Source organism: Gorilla gorilla, chromosome 3 (genome assembly GCF_029281585.2).
Source record: "Gorilla gorilla gorilla isolate KB3781 chromosome 3, NHGRI_mGorGor1-v2.1_pri, whole genome shotgun sequence".
In the NCBI taxonomy this organism is placed as follows: domain Eukaryota; kingdom Metazoa; phylum Chordata; class Mammalia; order Primates; family Hominidae; genus Gorilla; species Gorilla gorilla.
In genome coordinates, this window is record NC_073227.2 from 69,303,289 (window position 1) to 69,321,965 (window position 18,677).

Sequence of the window (18,677 nt, forward strand, 5' to 3'; positions counted from 1 at the left end):
ACTTCACACCAGTACCAAAGGAACATTTGCTTTCAAACCTAGTCCTTCTGTATATTTATTTTCCTCTCTAGCCATAAAGAAACTGTATTATCTAAATGTTGGAGAAAACACAGCACTGCAAGCACAGCCCAAAGATACATGCATACTGTGTAGACAACCTAACAGATTTTGCTTTTCTAGACAAGAGGAACCCCTTGTGGAGGATTTTGAAAATAAGCAATTTTAACCTATGAGAATTTGCTATCAAAATGGTAGAGCCCCATTACAGTACACTAAAGATAAACTTTACTAACAAATAACAAATGTTACCCACATTCAAAGCCAAAAGTCTGTTAATACAAAAGATAACAGCGCCAAAGAACTCTACTGTCTCCTTTAATAGTCAACACTCATACCCTTCAGATTTCTCTTCACCATTTTACCCACCATCCAGTCTCCCTGAGAATCTCCTACAAACCCGGAATTCCCCTCCTTATCAGCTACTTCTCAAATCTCTCTTAATTTCTCTTCCTGGTGTCTAAAATTGTCTGCCTCTGGCCTTTTTCTCATTCTAAATTCTCCTTAGGCAATTTCATAGTAAGCTATAATTATCATTAATAAATTTAAAATTTTACATCTCTAGACTTGACCTTCTTTCAAATCATGTTTGCAACTCACTGTTGGAAGTTCACGTCTTAGTATTCTGACACTAAGACACTAAATCAACATATCCAAAACAAAATTATTGTCTTACCTCTAAAACCTCTTTCCCCTTCTAACATGTTCCCAATCTTATTTTTCCTCCAACCTATTCAAAGCACCTCTCTTTAATCACCCAAGCCACAAACACCAACAGTATTTCCAATTCCTCTCTTCATTGCTCCACATTCAACCAGTCATCAAGTCCTATCAAGTGTATTTCAAAAGGTATCTTACCCATCATTCTTTTTCATTTCTTTAGGACCTTGCCATTTCACATTTATACTACTGCAAAAACCTCTAAATTAGCTCCCTGCTAATACAGTACCTGATTGTAATCTACCCTTTATGCCGCTGTCAGAATGGTATTCCTAAAACAAATTTCTAATTGTATTACTTCCCTGATCCAAAAGGTTGGATGGGTCTCCATTTTCAAAATAAAATTCAACCTGTTCAAGCTCTCTCCACACTGAGACCAAGCTTTCACTTCCATATATTTACACTCCACTCCCACTAAGCTGACATGACTAACTGTACCGTACATTTTGCATGTCTTCGTCCATCTGGGCCCTTGCTTAAACCACCTCTCAAATGCAAATACCCCTTCATCAATTTTGCTCCAATCTAAAATGCCACCTTCTCCATGAAATCGGATCTAGACTTCCAACAGGAATTAACTGCTTCCATCAGTCTGTGCTTCCAAAGGACTTTGTACCTCCACAAAAACACTTTCCACATACCTACCTTTTTATTATGTTCATGTTTCCCACCATATTATAAATTCCATGAGAACAGGCACTATGTCATATTTATTTTTTAATCCTCCCAAGCACCCAGAAAAGTGCCTTAAGCACGGAAGGATCTTAAATAACGTAGAGCAAAACTGACCATACCTGCTGGCAGCTCTCTAAATCGTAGATATTCCATAGACCGTGTAGTCACAAGTGGCTTTTGAGGATAATAGAGAACATGGGCCAATGTGTCCATGCGAACATGGAAGTTGGTGATGTAAACTCCCATAGCCTGCTTACCCATAGCAGACTGGTATGTGTTTCTAGGGGACTAAACGTAAAAATGAAAAGCAGAAACAACAAAAAGTTACTATCACTAATGGAAAAGACTCTGACAATAAATCAAAAGAAATATGATTGGTAAAACTCCTGATTTTTTTCAAAAACAGTAATAACCATTTGGAATAATCAATTACGGCTCTTAACCATGAAACACAACAGCAATTATATCAAATATTGATTCTGTAGGAGTTAATAGCCTTTTCATTAAAAGGCTTTTTCCCTCCAGATAAGACTACAGAGTTACTTTCAATTTTTATTACTTCTCCCAATTCCTCACACCAGAAGACAAAAAGTGATACCAACCTGGTTATGATCAGGAAAGGGAATAATAGATGCACAGACACCAAGGATCATTGAGGGATGAATCTCACAGTGTGTATATGTGGAACAATAAGCTACTTCTTTCTCCTGTAAATCATCTGGAGTCATTGCAAGCATCACTGTTTCTTCTTCCAGGGTATCAATATACTCCACTACCCCACTAGCCACAAGATCCTGCCAACTAAAAAAGAATTCACTCAATTTTCTATTTCCTGAAGTATTTTAACTAACTATTCCTCCTACTTAAAAGTATTCCTATATTTATATTTAAATAAGTTTAATATTATATATTAAATATACATATATATTTATATATATATATATAGTTTAATATTATATATAACTGACCAACATAGTTACATGAATGTTGACAAGTGAAATAGGTAAGCTGCTGGAGAATAAGCCCTGGAAGAATACACACCTAACTGTTACCAGTATATACTTGTGAAGAAGAGAGTATACATTGGAGGGCAATTTTTTAAATTTATCATACATATTGTTTGAATGATTTTTATATTAGTATACATAACTATACATTCATATTGCTAAAAAATAAATATTTAAAGCAGCTTCATCTTTTTACTAAATTTCTTATATTATTCATATTATTGTCATATTATATGTAATATATTTAGATTATATAGGTTATTTCGCATTATTACTATTAATAGATTTTAATATATCACAAAAACTTTTTTTTTTGAGACAGAGTCTTGCTCTGTTGCCCAGGCTGGTACAATCAAAGCTCACTACTCCTGGGCTCAAGTGATCCTCCTGCCTCCTGAGTAGCTGGACTGCAGGTGCATTCCACCACACTTGACTAATTTTTTTATTTTTTGGAGAGATGGGAGTCTCAATATGTTGCCCAGACTGGTCTTGAACTCCTGGTCTCAAGCAAACCTCCCACCTTGACCTCCCAAAGTGCTGAGATTACAGGCATGAGCCACTACACCTGGGCAATCAAAAGACTTTTAAGCTTAAATAAAATCCTATTAATTATCTCACTTCATAATAGAAGTTAAGAAAAACAAATGTGACTCCTAAGGATACAGAGTTTTTTCGGGGCAATGAAAGTATTCTAAAATTAAGATAGTGGTGATGGTTGCACAACATTGCAAACACACTAAAAACCACTAATTGTATACTTTTTAAAAATCGTTAACTTGCCGGACGCAGTGGCTCATGCCTGTAATCTCAGCACTCTGGGAGGCTGAAGCAGGCGGATCACCTGAGACCAGGAGTTCAAGACCAGCCTGGCCAACATGGCGAAACCCTGTCTCTACCAAAAATACAAAAATTAGCTGGGTGTGGTGGCACACACCTGTAATCCCAGCTACTACGGTGGTTGAGGCAGGAGAATTGCTTGAACCCAGGAGGTGGAGGTTAGTGAGCCAAGATCGCATCACTGCACTCCAGCATGGGCGACACAGCTGAGGCTGTGTCAAAAAAAAAATTACAATTAAATAAAAATATAAAAAATTAAAAAATGGTTAATTTTACAGTATGTAAATTCTATCTCAATTTTTAATACACACATTTTTCTCACTGCATGTTTTTACCTGTAGTTGTTATATTCTCTCTCTTTCAATTGGTCAATATGCCTCTTCTTCAAAAGTAGCTTTTGTTTTTCCACAATCAGAAGTGGTCTACAAATACGGCCTGCATCTGTATAGATCCGAATCTCCCTCTCTCGAATATCTCTGATCATAGAAACCTACATATAAAAAGAAGAAACAGTTCCACAAATTTTTATTTTCTCTTTATTATTAGGCTTAGTTAAAAATACAATACAAATCCTACTAAATTTCTGGAGCAACCAATTTATCAAGTAAAATGTGCAAATCTTAGTTTACCATTGTTTAACATATTAAAAACTTAGGTATAATTTAAAATTTTATGAATGAAAAGTCTAACCTTGGCAATTATAAAGCTGTACAATACTATCTGGTAATAATGTCATGCAAGTTAACGTAGGAAATATTTTTTCAATACCACAAACACTAGTATATGACAATTTCTTATTTTGGCTCTTTGCTGATGACATATATCTCACCCTGTAACCTTTCAAAAACCAGCCCTATATCACTTTGCTTTGACCATACTTTCCCAGTCATTAGCCTGACTTCTCACACCCACCTATCAGACGTAAGCCTGACTACTCACACCCACCCTCAGACAAATGGCTTATAGTCTAGCTATCTAATACAGTGGATAGCCACATGTGACTGAGCACTTGAAACATGGCAATTCTGAACTGAGATGTGTTGTAAGTATAAACTACATAATGGATTTGAAAGACAGCACCAAACCAGAAAAAAAAGAACGTAAAATAGTTTACTAATAATTTTTATATTAATAGAATGTTGATGTAATACTTTGGGATGTATCAAGTCAAATAAAATATGCTATTAAAGACCAGGCACGGTGGCTCAAGCCTGTAATCCCAGCACTCTGGGAGGCCATGGTGGATGGATCACGAGGTCAGGAGATCGAGACCATCCTAGCTAACACGGTGAAACCCCATCTCTACTAAAAATACAAACAAAATTAGCCAGGCGTGGTGGCAGGTGCCTGTAGTCCTGGCTACTCAGGAGGCTAAAGCAGGAGAATGGCATGAACCCGGGAGGCAGAGCTTGCAGTGAGCCGAGATCACGCCACTGCACTCCAGCCTGGACGACAGAGCAAGACTCCTTCTCAAAAAAAAAAAAAAGAAAAAAAAAGACGAGGCGCGGTGGCTCACGCCAGTAATCCCAACACTTTGTGAGGCAAAGGTGGGCAGATCACCTTGAGGTCAGGAGTTTGAGACCAGCCTGGCAAACATGGTGAAACCCTGTCTCTACTAAAAATACAAAAATTATCTGAGCGTGGTGGTGTGCGCCTGTAATCCCAGCCCCTCAGGAGGCTGAGGTAAAGAATCACTTGAACCCGGGAGGCAGAGGTTGCAGTGAGCCAAGATCATGCCACTGCACTCCAGCCTGGGAAATAGAGTAAGACCCTGTCTCAAAAAACAAAACAAAACAACAAAACATCAAGTTTTTCTCTAAAATGAGTCAAAAGACAAAAAAAAAAATGTTCCAAGTTCCTAGTCTACTGCCTGTCCTTAGAAAGTAATTTAAGGAGGAACACTGGGAGCAAAAATATCATGAGTAGTATTCTAAAGTCCAAGAAAGATTCTTCTTTCAAATGCACCGCCTTAAGTTCTTAGAAAACTAACATTCCTAACAGAATACAGCTCTATGGGTCTTTTTCTCTTTTTTTTTTTTTTTTTAATATAAACATGGTTGCCCAGGCTGGTTGGTCCTAAATTCCTAGCTTTAAGCGATCCTCCCACCTCAGCCAGCCCAAGTTATGCCATTACAGGCATGAGCCACCACACCCGACCACTCTACCTCACCCACCAGCTGTTTTTGTAAACACAGTTTTATCAGTTTATGTATTATCTACGATTGGTTCTCATTACAACAGCAAAGCTAAATACATAATACACACTGTGTGATGAACAAAACCTGGGTGCGGTGGCACACACCTTGTGGTCTCAGCCACTTAGGAGCCTGAGATGGGAGGATCGTTGGGGCCCAGGACGTAGAGGCTGCAGTGAACCATGATTGTGCCGCTGCATTCCAGCCTGGGTGACAGAGAGACATCCTCTCAAAAAAAAAAGAAAAAAAAAAATACAGCCAACCTACTGCATAGCTCCCAACACTTTGGGAAGCCAAGGCAGGAAGGACTGCTTGAGCCCAGGAGTTCAAGACCAACTGGGCAACATAGTGAGACCCCACCTCTATTAAAAAATACAGAGATAGAGAGATAGAGAGACAGAGAGAGACATTTTTTTTAGCTTTCTCTTAGCCTTGCCTGCCCTCAAGTGAATCACTCTCTTCCTGCCTTCAAGCTGTAAATAAGCCTGGGTCAAAACCCAGGGCCAGGCTGGGCTCAGTGGCTCACACCTATTATCCCAGTACTTTGGAAGGCCAAGGCAGGCAGATGGCTTGAGCCCAGGACTTCAAGACCAGCCTGGCCAACTATGGCAAAACCCCATCTCTACCAAAAATACAAAAATTGGCCAGGCGCAGTGGCTCACATCTGTAATCCCAGCACTTTGGGAGGCTGAGGCAGGTGGATCACCTGAGGTCAGGAGTTCAAGACCAGGCTGGCCAACATGGAGAAACCCAGTCTCTACTAAAAATACAAAAAATAGCCAGGCATGGTGGCAGGCACCTGTAATCCCAGCTACTCAGGAGGCTGAAGCAGGAGAATTGCTTGAACCCGGGAGGCAGACGCTGCAGTGAGCCGAGATCATGCCACTGCACTCCAGCCTGAGCAAGAGACTGAGACTCCACCTCAAAAAAATAAAAATAGAAATACAAAAATTAGCCGGGCATGGTGGTACACATCTGTAATCCCAGCTACTCAGGAGGCTGAGGCATGAGAATTTCTTGAACCTGGGAGACAGAGGTTGCAGTGAGCTAAGATAGCAACACTCCACTCCAGCCTGGGCAACAGAGCCAGACTCTGTCCTCGCCCCCCAACAACAACAACAAAAAAACACTCAGGGTCTGCTGCTGGAAAAGGCCCAGAACAACCAAACTCTCTTCTCTGCTGTTTTAGGTACAAAGACCAGCTACTGGCTAAGTGTGTTCAGTTTCTCTCCAAAACCACTTTCACCCAAGGTATAGATTTGGGAAAATTAAAAGCCTGAACTACATTCCGCAAACAGTATACTAAAACCCTTATTTGGGAGAGTAATAAAGTTCACAATATATTGTAATGATTTTTTTTTTTTTTTAATAAATTTTTGGAGACAGAGTCTCACTCTGTCACCCAGGCTGGAGTACAATGGTGCAATCTCTGCTCATTGCAACCTCTGCCTCCCGGGTTTAAGCAATTCTCATGCCTCAGCTTCCCGAGTAGCTGAGACTACAGGCGCATGCTACCATGCCCGGCTGATTTTTTTATTTTTAGTAGAGACAGGGTTTTGCCATGTTGGCCAGGCTGGTCTCAAACTCCTGACCTCAAGTGATCCGCCTGCCTCGACCTCCCAAAGTGCTGGGATTACAGGCATGAGCCACCAGGCCCGGCCTTACTGTAATGATTTTTTTAAAACCCATCCTAATCCCAAAGCACTTCAATATCCTCCAAAATATAAAAGAATCTATTAGTGGTATATCACATTTTATTAATGAATCTCTGGATTCAAAGGATAAATCCCAGATGGTTATTCCCTTTTTAAAAGTATTCTCAGCTTTATAAAAAGATTCCCAAAAGAATTTTTACTTTAAAATGTAATTTGAGTTCTAAAATATAATTTAATAATTTAAAATGTGCCAAAATTTTTGGAAGCATGCATCCAAAGATTAAGGCAAGCAATAACTTCTTTTTTTGAGATGGAGTCTCGCTCTGTCGCCAGGCTGGAGTGCAGTGGTGTGATCTTGGCTCACTGCAACCTCCGCCTCCTGGGTTCAAGCAATTCTCCTGCTTCAGCTTCCTGAGTAGCTGGGACTGCAGGCGCGCACCACCACGCCCAGCTAATTTTTGTATTTTTAGTAGAGACAGGGTTTCACCATGTTGGCCAGGAAGGTCTCAATCTCTTGACCTTGTGATCCGCCCGCCTTAGCCTCCCAAAGTGCTGGGATTACAGGCATGAGCCACCATGCCCAGGCTTTTTTTTATTTTTTGAGACAGAGACCCACTCTGTCACCCAGGCTGGAGTGCAGAGGTGCAATCTCACCTCACTGTAACCCCCGCCTCCCGGGTTCAAGTAATTCTCCTGTCTCAGCCTCCTGAGTAGCTGCGATTACAGGCCCATGCCACCGTGCCTGGCTAATTGTTGTATTTTTAGTAGGGATGGGGTTTCACCATATTGGCCAGGCTGCGCTTGAACCCCTGACCTCAGGTGATCTGCGCCTCGGCCTCCCAAAGTGCTGGGATTACAGGCATGAGCCACTGCACCCAGCCTAGCAATAACTTATAATTAAATTTACACTTTACAGTTCAAGGGAATAAAGTTCAAAGAAAAGATGCCAATGCAAAGATAACTTTCACTAGTCGTATGCCTTGTTTAAAAATCTCACAGTCCACACCCTTTTAACTAAAGATTCTTACCTCAGACACAATGATGTCCATCTGACGTCTCAATTTCCTTAGGGTGTTCATAAGTTGTTCGGGATCTTTATGTATTCCAACCCAGCAGCCATTAACAAAAATCTTGGTTGCACTACAATGAAAAAGCAAAAGCATTTTACACTTAACAATTCTATACTAAGCAACAACTAAAGATTAACTGTAGTTTAAAAAACTAATTCCATCTATACACACTCAGCAATAGCTGCAGGAGAAATTTCTTCTAAATTTTCCATACTCCATTCTTCTAAAAATTCCAGAATTGGAGATGGTTGAGATCCAACTGAAATATATGCCATCAAGGCTAAATTCTTCACAAGTCCCACAGCATGGCCCTAAAAAATAAACCAAGTATTAGTCATTCTGATTTTACATGCCTATCAAACTTCTTTTCCATAAACATTTTTCCTTCAATGTGATTTCAAGATTTATTCTTACTTTCTAAGAATACAATTATAAAAAAAACTTATTTATAAACCACTCTGCATAATTTTTCAAACATCTATTTCTAAAAGTAATTATGCCCTACATAATTACCCACTGACTTTTTGTCCTGAATGTAAATTCTAATGTATTACCTCTGGGGTCTCGGCAGGACACACCATTCCCCACAACGTATTATGCAACTGTCTTGGTTTTGCTAGCTTGCCGTCTCTACCAATAGGAGAATTTAAACGACGCAGGTGAGAAAGAGTAGACGCAAAAGTCAGGCGGTTTAACACCTAGAAAAAAATAGCCAATCTTTAAAGTCTGGACATTTCTGTGATTCATACTATTACACTGAGGCAAAGTCATATTTTTACATATAATCTACTGAGTATCAAACTGTTCCCCATTTCTCTATTCTTTCCCTGAATAATGTTGTTTGACACTTTAACTTACCTGCCACTTGCAGCAGGGATGGCAAATATATTCAAACATACCACATAAACATTCTGTTTATGGTCTCCAAACAAACACTAGGACATTAGTTTCATGAAGGCAGGGAATTTTTTAAAATTGTTTTATTCTCTGTTGTATCCCAGCACCTAGAACAGTACTTGGCATTCATTAAGTACTCAGTAAGTGTTAAGTTAAATTCTACCAACTCACTCCTCTGATCATAGCAGACATCACTAATCCATCTCAGTACTTTTTCCAGACTGAGGCCTCTGAATCTAACAGAAAAATGCAAACATCCATTACTAATATTTACAGGATACTAAGCAAGATTTTATTTATAAATAAGATAATATTTAGGGCAATATAAAGCAGACAATTCAAGCTCTATATTATTAATTATTTATAAATCTCCATCTTCCCCCAGTCCTTAAACAATTCAAACTTTCTTCCTCTTTCCTAAGTCTTCTGTCATGGATAAGCAGCATCGCCTTTCTCTCAATCTGGAAATCTCAAAATCATTTTTGTCTCCAAGTTCCTCCTTCCACACATCTATAAACATACCCTATCAATTCTATTTTCAAATATTCTAAAAAACCTAGCCCCTCCCTTCCCAATGTCACAGTAATAGACCAGCCCATTTCCCCTCACCTACACTACGTCCATCAGCTCATAAGTCCCTGCCTGGTTCCCTCCAATCTACCCTCTTCACTTGCCAGAATTATTAACACTTACCCACTTAAAAATTAAACAGGTAGCCACTGGCTACAGAAGAGCACAACATTAAAGTCCTCCTCAATGAAGCCCCAAAAACAACCTTCCCCTACCAGTCTCCTTACACTCCTGTACTCCACTGACATCACCATACACCCTCACCTCCACGCCTTTGACCATGCTATTGCCACAGAATGAAATGCACTTCTCCACTCTGCTCTGCCTGGTGAAACGATACCACCTCTACAAAGCCATCTGACACACCACCAGGAAGAACTATTCTCTTTTCTGTACTCATTGGAGTTTTCAACCATTCTACTAATCAATCACAAAGTCTTACGAAACTTACTTCCTAAATATTTCTAAAATTTACTCTCCATCTCTACAAAACTGCTCTAGTCCAGTCCCTAATTATTTCTCACCCCAGGCTGTTGCAACAATCTTCCTGCCACCAACCTTGCCCTTCTCAAGTCTTTTCTCCACATTGCCAATTACTGTGAATCTGTCCAAAAGAACAAAAATGACCATGTCACTCCTCTTCATGAGCTGGTTCCCATCCTCCTAAGCCTCCACTTTGATTTGAAAACCCAGAACTGCTCTAGCTCCCCCGACAGACACACATTCCTTCCTGCCTCCATCTCTTTTAATTCAGAATATTAAGAAGTTCTCTAAGCTCTCTTATGAGCTGCTGGTTCTACCTACCTCGCAACTTGGGCGTTTTCCAAGTACTCTTCAAGATTCAGTTCAGGTGTTACCTCCTAAACAAGGACTTCTTTTCACCTTCTCAGGCTGTGCTAAGTATCTTTCTCCAGCATTTCCACAGAGCAGCAGTGCACATCTCTTATTATAACAGTTACCATGCCATGCTGTAATTATCTGTTTACATCTGTCTACAAGCATAGACTGTCAACTACTGAAGATCAGGATCACTGCATCTCCAGCATGTGGCAGAGTGCCTGGCACATCACAGGTCCCAATAACAATTCCTTGAACTGGGCCAGGCACGGTGGCTCACACCTGTAATCCCAGCACTTTGGGAGGCCGAGGCGGGCAGATCACGATGTCAGGAGATCGAGACCATCCTGGCTAACACGGCAAAACCCCGTCTCTACTAAAAATACAAAAAATTAGCCAGGCGTGGTGGCGGGCGCCTGTAGTCCCAGCTACTCAGGAGGCTGAGGCAGGAGAATGGTGTAAACCCAGAAGGCGGAGCTTGCAGTGAGCGGAGATCGCCACTGCACTCCAGCCTGGGCAAGACAGCAAGACTCTGTCTCAAAAAAAAAAAAAAAACCAATTCCTTGAACTGAATTTGCAATGTGGCATTTGTCATAACACAGCACAGGGCATAGTGAGCTACACATGAATGAATCTGTTTCCTCTGCTAGATGCTGATGAGCTCCCTGAGGGCTGAGATCAGCATCTCGTTCACGTGTGTGAACTCAGTATCACAAATATCAAATATACCCAATAAATCCTTACTGAATTAAAAGGAATTTAAATATTAACTTTGCTATCAGTAGCCCCTCAAAATTTCTTACAGCATCCAGATTTCTAGGAAAAAGGAGCTTGAAATTGATGTCCGAATGCCAAATCAATCAGGTGATACTGGTATAGGCCAGTTTAAACAAGGAAAGGAGGGGGAGATCCCCCTAAAAATGGCATAAAGTACATTACAGGTTTTCAATCATCTATGAAAAGCAAATACAAAAAATTAAAATGCCCAGTGATACACTCTTTAAAAAGCTTTTCTCCATTACTCCATCTGAGAATAGCTACTGCAGTCATTATATATGCAACAGATCAACATATAGAAACCAGTGTCAGAAGTACTGTATTTTCCAACAAAGGAGGGCGATGACCATTTATCTCTTGGTTGGCTTCTAATGTGGAGCTTTTAAGACATAAAAATTTCACTAACATGGACTGTCTCACCCACTAAGCAGCTACTCTAATTTCTTAATTACTTTGAGTTTCTAAACTCCAAGCCAAAAATCTATCTTAGTAATGCTAATAGCTAATTTAAGAAAATTTCATGTTCATAATTCAAAAGTCCCCAGTAAGTTTTTTTTTGTTTGTTTTTTGAAACGGAGTCTCACTCTTTGCCCAGGCTGGAGTGCAGTGGCATGATCTCAGCTCACTGCAACCTCCACCTCCCAGGTACAAGCGATTCTCCTGCCTCAGCCTCCCAAGTAGAGTAGCTGGGATTACAGACACCCACCACCATGCCCAGCTAATTTTTGTATTTTTAATAGAAATGGGGTTTCACCATGTTGGCCAGGTTGGTCTCAAACTCCTGACCTCAGGTGATCCAGCCCACCTCGGCCTCCCAAAGTGCTGGGATTACAGGTGTGAGCCACCACACCCGGCACCCAGTAGTTTTACCTTTGACCAAGAAAGAAAAGCAAAATAATTTACATTCAACAAACAAAACAATCTACTAGTCCTATAAACATGTTTCCTATTGAGCCTGTAGTCATAGTTGGCACACTTACCTGAGATACTCCAGCTCTGGCTTGATGAGCTTTCTTTTGATCACCCCAGTTTCCAGTAGCTAAAGAGTATTTTAGGCCATCAGATATGATCCGTGTTTTAATTGCCAACTCCAAGTTAAAATCCTTTCCTCGATCAATAAATTTCTGTGCATAGATCCGCACTTCTTTAAGCAAATTCTTAAACATACTGCCGAATAAAATGGTATTATTTTAAACATGTAGAGGTCTACAACATATATTCTCAACAGGAGCAATATTGCAAAAAAAGTGTGGGGAAGGTGAGCAAAAAAAGAGTGAAAGTTGTTGCTCTTTTATGTCTAAAGCACAGATATATGTATAGTACGTGAACATACATGGCAGGGGAGCAACTACACAAAAATGTCAAAGAGGTGGGGCATGGTGGCTCACATCTGTAATCCCAGCACTTTGGGAAGCTGATGTGGGCAGATGACCTGAGGTCAGGAGTTTGAGACCAGCCTGGCCAATATGGAGAAACACCATCGCTACTAAAAATAGAAAAATTAGCTGGGTGTGATGGCACACGCCTGTAGTCCCAGCTACTTGGGAGGCTGAGATAGGAGAACCGCTTGAACCCTGGAGGCAGAGATTGCAGTGAGCCGAGATGGCACCATTGCACTCCAGCCTGGGCAACAAGAGCGAAATTCCATCTCAATAAACAAAAATGTTAAAAGAGGCTCCTTAGTGGGGCAATATCAAAAAAAGGTTGAAAAACACTAATCTATAACATACTAAATAACAAAACACGTGCAAGACAATGCTAATGTTATCCTTTTTGTACTGTCTACATATTTCATTTTTAAAAATAACTTTTTTCCAATTATAGAAAATATGGGAAATATAAAAACATCAAGAATAAAATTAAAAGCTGCACATAATACCAATACTGTGAGACAATCACTGATAGTATTTTTATATATTTATCTCCAGCTTTTGTATATATGTGTACAAAGCAGGACAAAATCCAATATTAGCCCTTAGGAAAACCAAGGCAATAATTCAGCTTTCTCAAACATCTTACAAAGCTACCAGAGGAATAAAGAAAACATATAAACACGTAATATATTGTCCTCATAAACCTGGCTTTCCTAGACATGAACCAAAACTAAATCTGAGCAAATAGCAATAAGAATGTAGCTAATTTCGTAAGTACCCAACGTGGGTGCCAACACAGTTTAGCCTGGCCATATGCAATGATCAATCTAAAGTGAAATAAATCTCCCTGCTTTAATGACTTCATTCTGTAATTCCTTACCCTCTAAATAAGAATGCAAGCAGCGGCCCAGCAAGATCCAATCTCTTGTTTCCATAGTGATCTCTGTCATCTAGTTCTCTTCTACCCAAAGCTGCCAGAAGTAACCTATGAACCATGTATCTTTAAAAAAAAAAAAAAAAAGAAAGAAAGAAAGAAAGAAAGAAAGAAAGAAGGAAAACACTTAGTTTTGGACTTTTTTTCTTGATTTATATGTTAAAAACATCATTTTTGACTCTAAGAAAAACCTTTATCTCAACTGTATCTTGATAAAGAACTTAAAACAATGAAACTTAACATACCCCAAGAAATAGGCTTTTTTGGTCTCACAAAAATCACTGACACCAACATGAGGGAGCATTTCTTTTTGTAAAACTTCCTTTGCATATTTAATTCTTTTCTCTTTAGTAACACCAGGCTTTGCTCCTCTTGAACCAATGAAATTTAGTGCAACATTCTGTTCTTGGATGACAAACGCTTCATCGAGAGAAGGTTTAACCTATCAGACAATTTAAACAAAAGTTATTTTCAAATTCATGTTGTTACCTTAAAATGAGTAAACTGTCACTTAGTTTATAACATGCCAAGTACCCCTACGAACATAATAAAATATGTGAGTATTTTTAGAAAATCAAGGAACCACAAACTCTTAGAAGACACCTCAGAGATCTAGAGATCTCTGACAAAAACCACTCATCAGCACAGGCAATTACACTTTCTAGAAAGATACAAGTAATTCCATTATAAAAAGAGTAGTGCACGGCCGGGAGCAGTGGCTCATGCCTGTAATCCCAGCACTTTAAGAGGCTGAGGTAGGTGGATAGCTTAAGTCCAGGAGTTTGCAACTAGTCTAGGCAACATGGTGAAACCCCCATCTCTACTAAAAATACAAAAATCAGCTGCCACAGCGGCACACGCCTGTAGTCCCAGCGACTTGGGAGGCTAAAGTGAGAGAATCGCTTGAACCCGGGAGGCAGAGGATGCAGTGAGCCGAGATGGTGTCACTGCACTCCAGCCTGGGTGACAGAGTGAGACACTGTCTCAAAAGGAAAAAGAGTGGTGCGTTTCTTTTTTACATTTTACCAATGGAAAAATAAAGTTCCAGATATCTAAAATCAATTTACAGAAATTTCATAGTCAAATTAAAATTTACTGAACTACAAATGGTTAATGTGCCAGATTGTTTTCAGTTTTGGTATTAAAAAATGTTTGGCCTGTGTGGGGTGGGGCTCACTCCTATAATCCTAGCATTTTGGAAGGCCAGAACAGGAGGATGGCTTGAGTCCAAGAGTTCAAGATCACCCAGGGAAAGAAAGTGAGAACCTAAATCTACAAAAGAAAAATAAATTTTTATCCAGTGTGTACCCTGGATGTAAAAAAAAAAAAGATTTGCTGGGCGTGGAGGCTCATGCCTATAATCCCAGCACTTTGGGAGGCCAAGGCGGGCAGATCACAAGGTCAGGAGTTCAAGGCCAGCCTGGCCAACGTAGTGAAGACCAGCCTGGCCAACATAGTGAAACCCCTGAAACTCCGTCTCTACTAAAATTACAAGAATTAGCCGGGCATGGTTGCGTGTGCCTGCAGTCCCAGCTACTTGGGAGGCTGAGGCAGGAGAATTGCTTGAACCCGGGAGGTGGAGGTTGCAGTGAGCCAAGATCGTGCCACTGCGCTCCATCTTGGGTAACAGAGTGAGACTTCATCTCAAAAAAAAAAAAAAAAAAAAAGATTTAATTTAAATTAAACCTAATATTTTACAAAGGAGACTATTTTTATTTTATTTTTTGAGACAGGGTCTCACTCTGTCACCCTGGCTGGAATGCAGTGGTAAGATCCCTCCCAAGTAGCTAGGAGGAGTACAGACAACACCACCACACCCAACTATTTCTTCTTCTTCTTTTTCTTTTTTTTTTTTAAGAGACACAGTCAGTCTCCCTTTGTCACCCAGGCTGGAGTGCAATGGCACAATCTTGGCTTACTACAACATCTGCCTCCTGGGTTCCAGTGATTCTCGTGCCTCAGCCTCCAGAGTAGCTGGGATTACAGGCATGCACTACCACACCCAGCTAATTTTTCTATTTTTTGTAGAGACAGGGTTTCCCCAAGTGGCCCAAGCTGGTCTCAAACTCCTGGCCTCAAATGATCTACCCACGTAGGCCTTCCAAAGTGCTAGGATTACAGGCATGAGCCACTGCACCCATTCTATTTCTTTTCTACAGACACAGGGGTCTCATTATGTTGCCCAGGCCAGTCTCGAACCTCTGGGATCAAGCAATCCTCCTCCCAAAGTGCTGGGATTACAGGCATGAGCCACCATGCCAGCCCAAAAGTTGTTTTATTTTTTTTGAGACAGCCTTGCTCTGTCACACAGGCTGGAGTGCAGTGACGTGATCTCGGCTCACTGCAACCTCCGCCTCCCAGGTTCAAGCGATTCTCCTGCCTCAGCCTCCTGAGTAGCTGGGACAACAGGCGCACACCACCACGCCTGGCTAATTTCTGTATTTTTAGTAGACACAGGGTTTCACCACGTTGGCCAGGATGGTCTCGATCTCCTGACCTCGTGATCTGCCCACCTCAGCCTCCCAAAGTGCTGGGATTACAGGCGTGAGCCACCGCACCCAGCCCAAAGGTTATTTTAAAAACACACTGTGAAAGAGACCTGCCTCCCATTCCTGCCACTATCTGTGGCCTCTCAGAAGGCATGTAATGGATTTCCTCATCTACAAAAGGGTTACATAAAATAATTTCTAAGTTCCATACCAGTTCTAATATTCTAAATTTCCAACTATACACGATAATGAGCATGAGAAATGAAGGGTAACATTTGACAACTCTGGCCTCTGTAAGTGCCCTCTGATCTTATCCCAGACACTGAAATGCCTTTCTTGCCCTTGATTTCCTATGTCTTTTTATCACTGGTCCACAAATTTGTTTGTTTGGTTTTTTTTTTTAAAGACAGGGGGAGGACCCAGGGGTCAAACAAAAATATGGAACCCTTCTCATTTGTGTCTCATCCTTACACAGAGACATGCTAACCTACATATTGTTCCAATATTAGTATATGTGCTACAGAAGCGAGGACCATTCCACAAGTTTAAACATCAAAATTCCAATCATGGAAACAAAGATCAGAAAAAGGCCATGTAAACCAAAGTGAGGCCACAGATAGTACAGTAAATCAAAGTGATATTTTTTAAAGGAAACTGCCACTGTTGTTTAAAAAAAAATGATTTTGTTAAAATATAGATTAGAAAAAAGGAATAACAATAATGTACTTTTGGAAGAAAAAAATAAAGCAGTTTTATGAAGTGAATGCTTGACTCAGAGACTTGTAAAAATTGGCCTAAGCTTCCTAAGTGCTGAAAAAACCAACAGTAATACTCAAAAAGACAACATACATAAAGCATATCATATTTTTCACTTTACTACGAGAACTCCAGGTCGGGCCTGGACACGGTGGTTCACGCCTGTAATCCCAGCACTTTAGGAGCCCGAGGATGGTGAACCACTTGAGCTCAGGAGTTTAAAATCAGCCTGGGCAACATGGCAAAACTCCGTCTCTACCAAAAATACAAAAAATTAGCCAGGCATGACGGTGCACACCTGTGGTCCCAGCTACTCAGGAGGCTGAGGTGGGAGAATTACTGGTGCCCGGGAAGTCGGGGTTGCAGTGAGCTGTAATTTCACCACTGCACTCCAGCCTGGGTGACAGAGCAAGACCCTGCCTCATATAATAATAAGGCATATAACTACTGGCAAAATCTGAAAGTAAAATCTAACCAGAACCCAATTTTCTCATGTAACCACACCAACAAATATTCAAATAACTAAAATATACTCCCTGTTCTAACTTTGTGACAAAGATTTAGCCTGCAAAATCTGTGACAAAGATTCCTCTGTAGTCTTAAGCGCTCTGGACAATTTAAGACAATTTTAAGAATATCATTTACTGTTCAGACAAGGAGCATCAATGGAAAAAATTTATAAGGAACTGGACATTTAACCTCAAAAATCCTTCCCATAAAAGGTTCCCACAAAAATAGTAACCTTACAGTGGAGGTACCTAACAGACACCACTGTGAAGCGATCAAAGTTAACAGTACCATTAATGGGGCAAAATGACATCACATGACTCTTGTTGAGATGCCCTGGGAAGCATATAATATTACTTAAGTATTTTTTCTGCCAAAAAGTGCATAAATTGAATCTAATCATGGGGAAATATGTGAAAAACACAATTGAGGACAATTCTACAAAATAAATGGCCTGTCCTCTATAAACTTTGTTATGAAAGACAAAGAAAGGCCGAGGAGGCCAGGCACGCTGGCTCATGCCTGTAATCCCAGCACTTGGGAGGCCTACGCAGGCTGATCACTTGAGATCAGGAGTTTGTGACCAGTTTGGCCAACATAGTGAAACCCTGTCTCTACTAAAAATACAAAAATTAGCCAGGTGTGGTGGCACGCGCCTGTAATCCCAGCTACTCACAAGGCTGAGGCAGGAGAATCGCTTGAACCCGGGAGGCAGAGCTGAGATTGTGCCACTGCACTCCAGCCTGGGCGACAAAGCGAGACCTTGTCTCCAAAAAAAATAAGGCCAAGGAAGGATTGTAAAAGACTAAAAAGACATATAATCAAAATGCAATGCGTTATTCTGAATTGAACTCTGAACTATAAAAGAGATTAAACTTGAATTACTATATACTATTAATGTACAGATATTATTACTTAATAGTTTTCAATATTATCAGGACAACTGACAAAAATCTGAGTCAGATCTGTACATTAACAGTATTGTTGTAATCCTATCACTTTGGGAGGCCGAGGCGGGCAGATCACCTGAGGTCAGGAGTTTGAAACCAGCCTGGCCAACACAGTGAAACCCCGTCTCTACTAAAAATACAAAAATTAGCTGGGCGTGGTGGCACATGCCTGTAGTCCCAGTTACTTGGGAGGCTGAGGCAGGAGAATCGCTTGAACCCGGGAGACGGAGGTTGTGGTGAGCCGAGATCGTGCCACTGCACTCCAGCCTAGGCAATGGAGCGAGACTCTATCCCCCCCCAAAAAAAACAGTATTGTATCTAAGTAAAATGTTCTAATTTAAATGATTATACTATGATTATTTAAGTGAATG

General features: G+C 40.5%; 1 protein-coding gene and 1 pseudogene across 1 annotated transcript in view; both read right to left on the reverse strand.

Moving 5' to 3' along the window:
• Positions 1-18,677, reverse strand: part of POLR2B (RNA polymerase II subunit B) — a 53,221-nt gene that overhangs the window by 11,881 nt on the left and 22,663 nt on the right. The window contains exons 8-16 of the mRNA XM_031010188.3: positions 13,850-14,046; positions 13,551-13,670; positions 12,278-12,464; positions 8,771-8,914; positions 8,388-8,527; positions 8,175-8,286; positions 3,632-3,786; positions 2,055-2,253; positions 1,572-1,740 (exon numbers count right to left, since the gene is read on the reverse strand). Of these exons, the coding sequence (XP_030866048.1) occupies positions 1,572-1,740; positions 2,055-2,253; positions 3,632-3,786; positions 8,175-8,286; positions 8,388-8,527; positions 8,771-8,914; positions 12,278-12,464; positions 13,551-13,670; positions 13,850-14,046 (1,423 nt within the window). The remainder of the gene's footprint in view (positions 1-1,571; positions 1,741-2,054; positions 2,254-3,631; positions 3,787-8,174; positions 8,287-8,387; positions 8,528-8,770; positions 8,915-12,277; positions 12,465-13,550; positions 13,671-13,849; positions 14,047-18,677) is intronic.
• On the reverse strand, positions 16,526-16,626 carry LOC115934436 (uncharacterized; annotated as a pseudogene).